The sequence below is a fragment of the Nicotiana sylvestris genome, chromosome 7 (genome assembly GCF_000393655.2).
Source record: "Nicotiana sylvestris chromosome 7, ASM39365v2, whole genome shotgun sequence".
NCBI lineage: Eukaryota > Viridiplantae > Streptophyta > Magnoliopsida > Solanales > Solanaceae > Nicotiana > Nicotiana sylvestris.
Genome location: NC_091063.1, coordinates 142006257 through 142018259, shown reverse-complemented (window position 1 = coordinate 142018259; position 12003 = coordinate 142006257). Strand labels below are relative to the sequence as shown.

The 12003-nt window shown below is 37.1% G+C and overlaps 1 protein-coding gene across 6 annotated transcripts; it reads left to right on the top strand.

Annotated features, from left to right (window-relative positions):
• The first annotated feature begins 1747 nt into the window (after positions 1-1747).
• LOC104216948 (uncharacterized) lies at positions 1748-10854 on the top strand. Of its 6 annotated transcripts, none has more exons than XM_070151032.1 (17): positions 1751-1953; positions 2025-2249; positions 4008-4116; positions 4244-4618; positions 4698-4753; positions 4927-5170; positions 5247-5302; positions 5462-5723; positions 5847-6010; positions 6178-6317; positions 6393-6494; positions 7488-7620; positions 7789-7875; positions 7953-8114; positions 8564-8896; positions 9243-9618; positions 10123-10854. In XM_070151032.1, exons 1-16 carry the CDS (start codon positions 1912-1914, stop codon positions 9543-9545), a joined length of 2793 nt encoding a protein of 930 aa, XP_070007133.1. In that variant the 5' UTR covers positions 1751-1911; the 3' UTR covers positions 9546-9618; positions 10123-10854. The 6 variants fall into 6 exon arrangements, with proteins under 6 accessions (XP_070007138.1, XP_070007137.1, XP_070007133.1 ...); XM_070151033.1 differs by having other exon boundaries at positions 10079-10854; XM_070151034.1 differs by lacking the exon at positions 7953-8114.
• The last annotated feature ends 1149 nt before the right edge of the window (positions 10855-12003 follow it).

The following is a 12003-nucleotide window of genomic DNA, read 5'->3' as shown; positions in this document are numbered from 1 at the left end:
CTATAGAAAGCTTTCATGATGGATCCAAATTTTTTGTTAGCCATTATTTGATCAAATTAAATTATGGAAATTCTTTTTTCTTATTTATACTCTTGTTGAAAATCTAGAAGAAAGAAACCATAAAACCAATACATGCAATTCTGTTATGGGCTCTTGTTGGATTTATAAGTCAAAATGGCATGAATTAAAAAATTATTAGTGTTTGTAAAGTAATTAAAAATTATCACTATTTAATGCGAAAATAAAATATGAACAAAAATACTTTTAACTGAAACACAAAAAAAGCCCGGCATAATATATTGGATTTTGAAATGGGCATTTGCATCTATACCCGTTTTTTGGGTCACGTTTTAACTTGTGCCCGCTTTGCAAAAAAAATTGCAAGCGTACCCATTTTTTCGCGTAGCTTCAACATACGGGGCTGAAGTAGCAAATGCAATCACGCAAAACTTCAACATTCTAGTAGACGGGACTGAAGTAGCAAGTGTGCTTCAGCTCTAGAGTTGAAGTTTTTGTTTTGTAACTGGCTGAAGTTTTTGTTTTTGTAACTGGTAGTTTTTGTTTTGTAACTGGCGAACTTCAACTCTAGAGCTAAAGTTTTTGTTTTGTAACTGGCGAACTTCAGCTCTAAAGTTGAAGTTTTTGTTTTTGTAACCGGCGAACTTCAGCTCTAGAGCTGAAATTTTTGTTTTGTAACCGGCGAACTTCAGCTCTAGAGCTGAAATTTTTATTTTGTAACTGGCGAACTTCAGCTCTAGAGCTGAAGTTTTTTTGATCTGCTCTTGTCTCACACATGAAAATGCTAGTCTGGTTTCTTCTACGGAACTACAGTGTCGTACAAGTATTATTTAAGTATTTATTGTTGTCGTAATATTTTATACAACACATTAATGACTGGAGACAGAAAGACAGGAAGGCTGCCTACCTTCCAGGTATTCATGGTTTGAATTTTGTTCATCATTTTAAGTGATTGATTGTTCATCCAAGCTTTTTCCTTGCAATATTTTACTCTTCTCCAATGTGAGTTCAACCATGACTGTCGAAAATCTGTTTTAGTTTGTATTTCAGTTGAAGTTTTAACGTCTGAAATCAAAGTAGTTGGTATGAAAAGAGAACTTTGTATAACAATGATCTCTGGATTACCTCCCCTCCCCTCCCCCCAAAAAAAAGAAAGAAAGAAGAAGAAGAAAACGAAGGAGAAGAATGAGGAGGAGAAAATGGACTGAAGTTGTTTAAAAAGTGGGTACAAGTTAAAACTTTTTAAAAAATGGGTATAAGTTAAATGGGGGCGACCAAATAGGGCGCCCCGTGCAATTTTTACTTTTGAAATTTCTGCGTATTAAACTCCAGCATATTATGAATTCTAGCACATTATGCTGGAATTTCATATGTAAAAAATTTGAACTCTGGTATATTATGCTACTTTTTTTTGGCTTTTAACAAAGAGTATTTTTGTCTAGATTATATTTTTGCTGAAAAAGTAATTAAATCTCGATTAATTTTGAAATTATAGATAATTTTTAATTATTAATTATAAATCAAGCTAATGGTGAATTTCTTTCGAATCATAACGCTGAGTCCATATGCACAAAATCATGTTTCGAATTATTTTTGAGATATTAATTATTTAGCTTAGTAGGAGAATATATAACTTTAAATTTAAATTTGAATAATGATATAAATTTAAAAAATTCGAAGTTTATGACATTACTGCAGAATAATACTCCGTAAAACAATATTACTGCTTGGTACAGGAATATTACTTTTGATATCAGCGCAATGTCTTCCCGAAATCAAAAGCAGAATCTCTTTTTATATTTGAACTAATTTCCCGCCCCCCTCTCACTCTCCTTAATCACCTTAGTGTGCCTCTGTTGATCATCATCGCTAGGGTTTTCAAAATCGAAGAAGATGAAACGTAGTCGCAAGGAGAAAAAAGCTGAAATTCCAAAGGTAACAATCATTATCACAATGTGCGTACTTCCAAATTTGATCATTATTACAATTTCCTCGATTTTTGGCAGCTGATATTAGAGGAAATAGTCGGTTTCACAACTGCGAATGCAAATGGACTGGCTGCGGCTTCCGGAGTTTCGAATTCGAAATGTGTGTATATTGCGGGCTGTGTTGCTGTGGTTTACGACGTAGATTCGTGCACGCAGTCGCATTTGGTAGTATCTGATCGATTGCCGAAGCCGTTGAGTTGTGTTGCCATTTCACGTGACGGACGTTTTATCGCTGCTGGAGAGGTATAACTGCTTGGAATTTTTATTCTATGTGGACTAACATTAACTTAATTATCGTAGTTTATGAAACGGGATAAAGCTGGTTGACAATATCTGGGCCATAGACTTTGGATTCCGTATTGGGCCTAACATCTGATCTCATTGTACTACATTTTCTTCTAAACATGGAAAATTTGGAGGATTTCGTGATTTGTGCTTTTAGAATGAGGTAGCTGGAATAAGCCTTATGCCATATCACTCCAGGCTCTAAAATTGGAGGCTCTATTGACACAATTGTGCTAGATTGGTCTAGCGTGACAAGAAAGTGTCGCTGATACGCAAAGGTAAGTTTTATAGAGCTGTGGTTAGACCGGCCATGCTATATGGAGCAGAGTGTTGGCTGGTTAAGAACTCCCATATCCAGAGGATGAAGGTAGCAGAGATAAGGATGTTGAGGTGGATGTGCGAGCACACTAGGATAGACAAAATTAGGAATGAAGATATTCGGGAGAAGGTGAGCGTGACCCCTGTGGATGATAAGATGCGGGAAGCGAGGCTCAGATGATTTAGGTACGTGCAGAGGAGAAGCCTTGATGCTCCGGTGAGGAGGTGTGAGTGGTTGGCTGTGGTAGGTACGAGAAGACGTAGAGGGCGACCTAAGAAGTCTTGGAGAGAGATGATCTGGCAGGACATGGCATGACTGCAGATTTTCAAGGACATGACCCTTGATAGGAAGGTCTGGAGGTCAAGCATTTAGGGTTTTAGGCTATGGGGTAGTAGAGCTTTCCCTACTTTATACCCGGGGTGAGGCGGGGTTGGATAGGGTTGATCTTAGATGACTTGCGATTTATATTGAGTCCACACTATCCTTTCTGTTTATCTTAGCTCGGGCCTTAGATACTGGTTACTGTTAATGCATGTCATTTATCTTTTGGTTTTTATGCTTCTGTTACTATTTTTATGGTTTCTGCTGAAGTTACTAATGAATTGTCTTTTCTTGTTTTATTTCCGTCTTCCTGAGCCAAGGGTCTATCGGAAATAGCCTCTCTGCTCCATCGGGGTAGAGGTAAGGTCTGCGTACACATTACCCTCCCCAGACTCCACTTTGTGGGATTTTAGTGGGTTGTTGTTGTTGTTGTTGTTGTTGTTGTGCTAGATTGGTCTAGCAATTCACCCTGCAGTGCTCCCTTGAGGATAGGGCTCGGTCCCTCTGCTGTTTGTTGGGAATTTTGCCCCATCTTAAGTAGTCATAGGCTCATAGCAAAGTGTGTGTCCATTAATGAGCTACTACTATCAAAGTGAGGCTCATGGCAAAGTGTTTATCAATTAATGCACCACTAATTGAGGCTATAACTAAGTGTTTGTCAATTAATGCACTACTAATTGAGGCTATAGCAAAGTGTTTGTCCATTAATGCACTACTATCATCAAATTAGAGTCATTTTAAAGAGGTGAAAGAGTTGGACAAGCTACATTCACCTTTCTAGTGTCTCCAGTTTGTCTTTTCAACTTCAACAGTATGTCTCTTCTGCTTCCTATGGCTTGTTAAAGCTGCAGCATGGATAAAATTAGCCGTCTTGCTCAAACTTATAAACTATATGCTCTTATAAGTTATAACTGTCTTTCTTTTTTTCTTTCTTTTTGGTAGTGAAAGCTACATGTATATGTATTATGACAGGAAAAGCTACATACACACACATGTTCACATAGACTGTTCTGTTCAACTGATGACTAGTTTTTTTTAAGTCAATTTTGGCACTAACTAATGGGGCGATGCTTCAGTCAGGACCTCACCCTGCAGTAGTGATATGGGAAGCAGCAAGTTTGGCTCCGACATGCGAATTGAAGGCTCATCAACACGGCATAGCGTGCATTGCCTTTTCACCTGATGGTTTGTTGTAATTAGTCATTGCACTTTGCCTAAGCAACCGGTTTTTGTTTGAGATACATGGAAGGGGAGATGAGCCTCGGTGTCATTCTTATTTCTCACTTTTTCTTGATTGTGTTAATAACTGCAGGCCAACACCTCGCTTCTGTTGGATATCCTCATGATGGATATGTTTGCCTCTGGGATTTCCAGAGTCAGACGTTAATTACAAAATGCAAGGGGTTCACGCCAAGTTCTGCAGTTGAATCTGTTAGCTTCTCATCAGATGGAAGATTGTTTATCACTGCAGGAAAGAAGCACCTGAAGTTCTGGAAATTGGGATTACCTACCAGATCTCATAGGAAAGCTAGAACAGCATCAGGAGCAGTTGGAAAGCAAGCTAACCTTGGTCATCATAAAGGATGCTCATTCATAGCTGTTGCATCTTCCACGTGGGGTGAGAGTAGTCTCCTTGATCACATTCGCACTGGTGAAGCTTCGCATGTTTATGCGCTGACAGATGCAGGTTACAAGTTTAACATACATATGTTATCTTTATGTTTTTGCATGTTCTTGTGCTCCTTAATTTCTTCTTTTGTTAATAGGGGTTTTGTGCCTTCTAAACTTGGAGATGACTATTGCAACTTCTGTGGAATTACAGGTATATGTTGTTGTTTCTTCCACATTAGTACTGATTACATTGAAGAGCATTGAAAAGAAATTCTGTACTTGCTGAAATTTTCTGATATTTAAGTGCTATAAACCGGTATGTATTACCTTTTCAAGTAAAAGGCCTTTTAGTCTTCTCATCATTGTTTTGTACTTGCACCTCAGGTTGAGAAAGCCTTTGGACTATCAGTATCCAGAAAGTTGGTTGCTTGTGCATGCAATAATGGACAAGTTAAACTCTTTGCTGCAAACTCTCTTTTATATGCTGGAAGCTTATACTATGCTGAAACCAGATGCAGTAAAGAAAGTGCTGCAGACGGTCATGCAATGATTGGAAAAAATCGATATGAGCTGTTGGAGAGTCTGCCTAACGCAATTGCTTGTCAGTTTTCAATATTTCAAAAACTTGGTAAGTAACTAGCTCTTTTGGTAGAAGGAGTTAATTCCTAAATTAACTGATTTTGATGGTAACTTCTCCTTTACAGTTGTCATCTATGATGATCGCAGCATTTACATATGGGATGTTCAGGATGTTGACAAGGTGTTTCTCTAAAACTCTTAGTTCTTTCCCAATTTTGACTTGTTCTTTTCATTTTGTATGGCATAAGCCATGATGGCTTATGTTTTTTTGGGCTTGAATTCAACTTTGCGAACCATGTCGCATATGTAAGACTGAAAATTATGATGATATACTTTCCAGGCCACCAGGTGCTCTGTGCTAGTTTCACATAGTGCCTGCATATGGGACATCAAGAATTTCTCATGCGAAAACATGCATGATCCCTCCAAAGCATGTGCTGCTAAAGGCTGTTCTGGTGGAGTTTCTTTTGCAACATGCTCAGTTGATGGCAGCATCAGGTTGTGGGATCTTGAATTACAATCTATCTCATCAGACAATAGCTTGCCTCTTCCAACAGAAGACAAATCTTTGAGTTCCCTTTCAGCAGGCTCTACACTTTCAGGTGTGCCTTTCTTCCTCACCATACCAAAAAGTTGCTCTTTTGATACTTGATCTTTGCTAAAATGTGCTTCATATATAATATGACACTCGTGTGGTTAATACTCTTGGTTTTGTATATGAACAGCGAGGGCTGGTGTTTTTGAACGTGAATCTCTGGCATCAGGCTTTGCCTCTACAGGCTATCGTTCAATGGCTGTCAGTTCAGATGGAAGGTATCTGGGAGCAGGGGATTTCCTGGGAAATCTCCATATATTCTACCTACACACAGCTGAGTATATGTGCATCCAGGTAAACCTGTATTTCTGTTGGCTGCGCAGTTAACTAAAGTGGTTTGCTTCTTCTAATGACCGGTTAAGTTTTCCTGTTTGGTATTGTTTCTTGTTTATAATCCTTTTCCAAGTGTATACTCCATTGCCATGTAAACCAAATTATACTAAGTATCCGTACACTTGTAGGGTGCTCATGACGGCGAAATTCTGTCGTTGAGTTTCAGCTTGCAAAGCAATGACACTCCTGCTGATAAGTTTCTCCAGAGTCATTATTTTCTTGTCTCTGGGGGAAAGGATGGCATGATTCATCTCTACGACGTGGAAAGGTTTGACTAGGTCTTTTGAGTTTGTTCAATTAGTTAAAAGTCATTTATAGCTAACTTGTCTAACTCCCTTTTCAGGAACTTTGACCTCATCGGGAGTTTTTGTGATCATTCTGCTCCTGTGACCTGCGTCAAATGCACTTGCAGTGGCACTAAGATTCTCAGTTGTAACGCAGATAGGTTAGACTTTGAAAGCAACTAGTAAACTTGGATGAAATTGATATTTTTGAAGCACAAGCAACTTGACACCCATACCCTTCTCCCTTACACCCATCAGCATCTTAACATATTAACATGATTTTCTAATTTGTGCTTGAGGAATGACTTAGGGTGTGTTTGGTATGAAGCAAAACATTTTCTGGAAAATGTTTTCTAATTTCTCATGTTTGGTTGGCTTAAATGTTTTGGAAAACATCATTTTCCTCCAATTGGAGGAAAACATTTTCCAAAACTCCTTCTCAAGCTTCCCCGCCCTATTCTTTACCCTCACCAACCTACCCCACACCCAACCCACCTAACCCCACCCCATCAAAAAGGTTTTTTTTCGTCACCACCCCCCCACCCTGCAAATTTCTGTAACCTCGCCCCCAACCCCCCCGCACAATTTTTTTTACTTTTTTTTTTGTAATTTTCAAATTTCTGTTTTTTTCTGCACACCCATCCCGGAATATATATATATATATATATATATATATATATATATATATATATATATTTTATTTTTTCAGTTTTACTTTTTTCATCTTTCGGTTTACAAGTTCAAAATTGTACAAGTTCTAAAGTTATGAGTTCGGAGGTTTATGTGTTTCGAAGTTTACGAGTTCGAAATTTTGCGATTTCGAATGTTTTGTGGTTCAGAAGTTTATGAAATTTGTGGGTTCGGAAGGTTGTTGTTTCGAAAGTTCATGGCTTCATGTTTATTGTATCAAAATTATTTATGAATACCTTTGAGAAAATATTTTCCTTGATTTGCGTACCAAACACCAGAAAATGAATAAGATTACTACTTGTTTTCCAAGAAAACATTTTCCATGGAAAACATTTTCCTTTATACCAAACACACCCTTAGTGTTGGAACATTGGAGGACTTCATTTTGGAAGACCAATATCATTCTATGCAGCTTCTTCTACATGATATCTCATGTCCCTTTATTCTTGTCTCTCTCTTGACAGGTCTCTGGTTTTCTGTGATGTTGCTATGATCGATTCAGCATACAAGATATCTTGCTATCATCGAGTCTTACAGGGAGTTGTATATGACATGGCAGTCGATGCTTCCACTGAGATTGCTGTCACTATAGGGCAGGTAAATTGTTGATCACAGTGTTTGCTTCCTTTGTTCTTTCTGAATTAGTAAATTCAGATAGATAATGTATTAAAGAAGGCTGTTATTTCTTGTAGCGATAACATGTCAGAACATATAATAACTCGGGCTACGTCAAATTATAGACTTAAAGAGTGTTTTTTGTCTTAGGATAAGAAGATTAACACATTCAGCATTCCTTCTGGGAAGTTAATCAGGTCATTTAAGCATATTGGAGGTTTTGGGGATCCTCTCAAGGTATGTAAATACTGACAAAGCCATTCAATTGGTATTATCTAGCTGATCTTATGTTAGACCTACGTCATGTTTTACAGGTATGTGTGGACCCCAGCTGCAGTTATCTGGTTTGCTCTGACTCGTTTAAGATTCTTTGCTTATATGACATTATGTCTGGGAATATGGTTGCACAAGCACTCGGGCATGGTGATGTTATAACTGGTGTCATTTTTTTACCTGACTGCAAGCATCTAGTTTCTGTGAGTACCTGCTATGGATATTTCCCGATCCAATGTTTGACTTATCTGAATTATGATCTCTCTAATTAGGAGTTTCCTAATTGGTATCCACCAGGCAATTAATATAGTGAGAAGTAACCTACTGCCAAACTTGGACAAAAAATTAGATGTCTATCACCTTGTTCTCCCTAGTTTCTGCTGCTAAGGTGAAGTCATATTTAAAAGGTTTTTCAAATTTTAATGACTCTTATTCCAAGTTAGCTTTTGCTTCATGGTTGATTTCTCTGGGTGACTCCATAAGTGATTGGTGCAAAGCATATGTTTTCATGTCACTGCTTCTAATTAATAAACACTTCTACAGCTGCTGCAAACTTCCCCAATCTACAACGATTTGCTCTATATATCCTGTTTTACACTAGTTTATTTAGTGACTTCTTCCCAATCTTAATATAGATTTCTGATGAATTCAGGTAAGTCGTGATGGTTGTATCTTTGTTTGGAAACTCCCTGGTTCTTTATCGTCTGTGATGCTGTGGAAAATTAAGGAAAATGCTTGTCCGTTATCCCCAGAAAAATTTGCTGCTCCAGCAACTTCATATCAAATCAAATTTCATGAGGTTAATTACCACCAACCTGAAGGCATATATATGACCCCAAAACTCTTCCAAGTAAATCAGAGAGTACTCTGTCGAGAAGGGAGTTCACCAGGGACGGCACTTAAATTCAGCTTTTCAAGACTCCCGAAATGGGCACAAGCCAAAGTTACTAATCCTCATTCCTTGATGACAGACCCTAAATCCAAGGTATCTCAGGATATAGTAGTAAAACTGCTAATTGTTGTTACTTTTTCTAGTGTAGATACTTTATGTGATCATGTTCTTTCCATACGTTTTCTTTTTTACTTAAGTCAATAAAAGGGTAATTTGTGCTTCACATAGAACGTTTGACTCATTTTAACATTTCCCAAGAGATTCTTATTCTCCCTTTATTCTTCATTTGTGACAATAAATATCATAATAGAAAATATGGCACAGAGCTAACCGAGAAACATGTATGTCCCAACAGTCAAAAGATCCTAGGGCAGTTTACTATGGCAATACTACATGCACTAACCTTGTTGTCACTATGATATTTTTTGTACCTTTGCAGACAGGAAAAAAGGAATCTCCCAATATGCATAGACCAACCAGTGAAACAATCCTTATGTGTGAAGAGGCAGTAAATAATTTGGATGTTGCAGCTGAGAGAGCAGTGCAGTTGTTTTCTAATTTTGCAAATCAGCATCCCAGAATAGAGAGTTCAAGGGAGCATGAAAATCAGTCATTAGCCAAGGCAGCTGAAATGCTTGTGCTAATAGCAAAGAAAATCCACAGTGCTGCCATAATGGCAAAATCTGCCAATATTGCTTCCAAGGGGAAGGCAGAAATGGATATTTCAATTTTCAACCAATGAAATCTGGGATTGTTAGATGACTATCCACATCAACTAGTAAAGCTGAAGGATTGCCACTAGCTTGTTATCTCTGGTAATATGACTTGATTCTTTCCCCCAATAGTGGCAAATATCAAATCTCTTTTCCCTCAACTTAGAGTACAACGATTTGAAAATCCCAAACTAGTTATTCTCTCTGCTCCTTTTTTGGTGACACTTTTCTTGTTTAGTTCGTTGCAAAAAAATGACATCATTCTATATTAGGACACAATTAAAGTTTAAACTTCTCATTTTACCCTTAATAATATAATTTTATAGCTACATAAATGTCATAGCACTTTTGGCCAAACTTCTAAAATATGCTTATTTTGAAAAGCTTTTTTCTCAAAAGTGCTTTTCAAAAAAGTACTTTTGGTGAGAATCAGTTTGCGTTTGGCTTCTCGAAAACTGCTTCTGCTTTTACTCAAAAACATTTTTTTCTTTTAAAAGCTTAGCTAGACACCTTAACTTTGGGAAAAAACCACTTTTGGCTGAAAAGAAGCTTGTCCAAATAGGCTATAAGAAAACCCAAGCTTCAATCAATGATTGGGAAATGCAGGACTTCTGTTCCCTGCTACAGCAGCTGCCCCGGATCCAGACCTTCCGACAAAATAAGCCAGTTTGCTACTATGGACGGATACGCTGATGGGAGGTTCTCTATTAAGTCAGGCTACTTAATTCTCTCCAGGAAAAATGCTCTAAATGCTGACTGGCCTTGGAAACGAATTTGGAGGAGTACAGCCCTTACTAAAGTCGAATGTTTCACTTGGTTCGTCACAGATGATGCTGTCTTAACACATAAAAATCTGTCGAAGTGAGGCTTTAACATATGTAGCAGGTGCACCTCTGCGAAAATCAGATTGAAGACACTGACCACTCATTCATTCATTGCACATTTACTTCTGAAATTTGGAATCTTCTTTGACATCTTGGGCCTTTCCTAGGCTAAGCCGAAGTCTACAGTTGATTTATCACATTGCTGGCAGAGGAAAGGTCTATGGAAAGCTGCTGTCAAGTTCTGGAATTCAATTCGCAACCATTTGTTGGTCTATTTGGAAGGAAAGAAACGCAAGACTTTTTTAGAGCAACAAAGAGTCTTCTTCTCACATAGTAAAGCTGAGATATATTTCCTCTTACTTTTTTTTAATGCAACATGGCCTCATTTAATGATGTAGAAGCCATGATTGATATTTTGAGCTCATTACACGCCATGCTTGCTAGGCTGTACATACTCACCAGCGTATACATGTTGCTGGTTATCAATAAAAATACTTTTTACCGGTTTAAAAAAGACTAGAATTTTTAAGATGTCTTTTTTTCTTTTCTTGCTTAAACTCTGTTTCTAACTAAACAAGTTCACATAAAATGAAACGGAGGTGGTAATATTTTGGCCAAGAAAAAAAGAAGGAAATCTAACCCTTCTCTCAACTTGTAAATGTAATTTGATTTGAATATAGGCCTGGTGCTAGTAGCATTACTTCTGAAATATTATATTTTGAACCACAGGAAACAACTGAAACCACAGTGGATATGTTCGATAACTTTCGAAAATTTGTGTTCCTTTTAACTGCACTCTTGGAATGTTATGGTCAATAACTGCCTATTCCGTGAAATCATGGAAGTATCTTCCTGAAAGCTATAGAATGAACTTAGAAAAGAAACTAATTCAGGGGGGAAACTGATGTTCTAAAAACACAGGAATATATCATAAGATTTCTATAGGCACTGCTTTTAATTTTTTTTATTTCAATTTTCTTACAAGTTGTTCTTCTCAAATGTATTCTTATTTCTACAAGCATTGTCATTTCCACTCCGTTATATAAATACTAACTAAACTTTGGGAATCAAAGAACAGTTGAATGAAGATTCATTATAACCAATTCTTAAATTCACATTTTAGTAATTACGTCTAGCTATTTCATTTCAGAACGAAGTCTGCCTTTTATACTTGTGACAAATATGCCTAAAACCTATGAAAATTCCATTATATAGAAAAGGCAAAGATGGACGACCAAAGGCAGACTTGTCATTATACCTGCCATTTTATTATAATATTATTCCTATATAATAATAAAAAATACGTATATACATATAAACCCCACAACAATCCTACAATATTCTAGAAGTCTCCGCCACTTTCATCTACTTTTTTATCCATAAAAACCTCAATATCCTAGAACTATATCCCTTTTATACATTTATTTACTCCCAATTAATAGTCTATTTTGAAGGACTTGTGTAGGTTTAATTCATCTTCTCCACTTAGTCACTAACTTTTCTCTAATCTTCTTCCACTTCTTTTAAAAAAAAAAAAAGTGATTTCATACTGAAAATCTTTGTAGCTGTCATTTTGTTCTGCTTTATCAGTTCTTTCCATCAATTGTGAGTGTTCCAATTCCAGATCCGATTTTCTTCCACTTCTTTCCCCCATTTTTTCCCA

Excerpts from the sequence above, each read along its gene's own strand:
- LOC104216948 (XM_070151032.1), top strand. The coding sequence starts at position 1,912 with ATGAAACGTAGTCGCAAGGAGAAAAAAGCTGAAATTCCAAAG. Across the intron at positions 4,619-4,697 it reads TTATGCGCTGACAGATGCAG|GGGTTTTGTGCCTTCTAAAC; the intron begins GTTACAAGTTTA and ends TTTTGTTAATAG. Across the intron at positions 7,876-7,952 it reads GTTTTGGGGATCCTCTCAAG|GTATGTGTGGACCCCAGCTG; the intron begins GTATGTAAATAC and ends CATGTTTTACAG.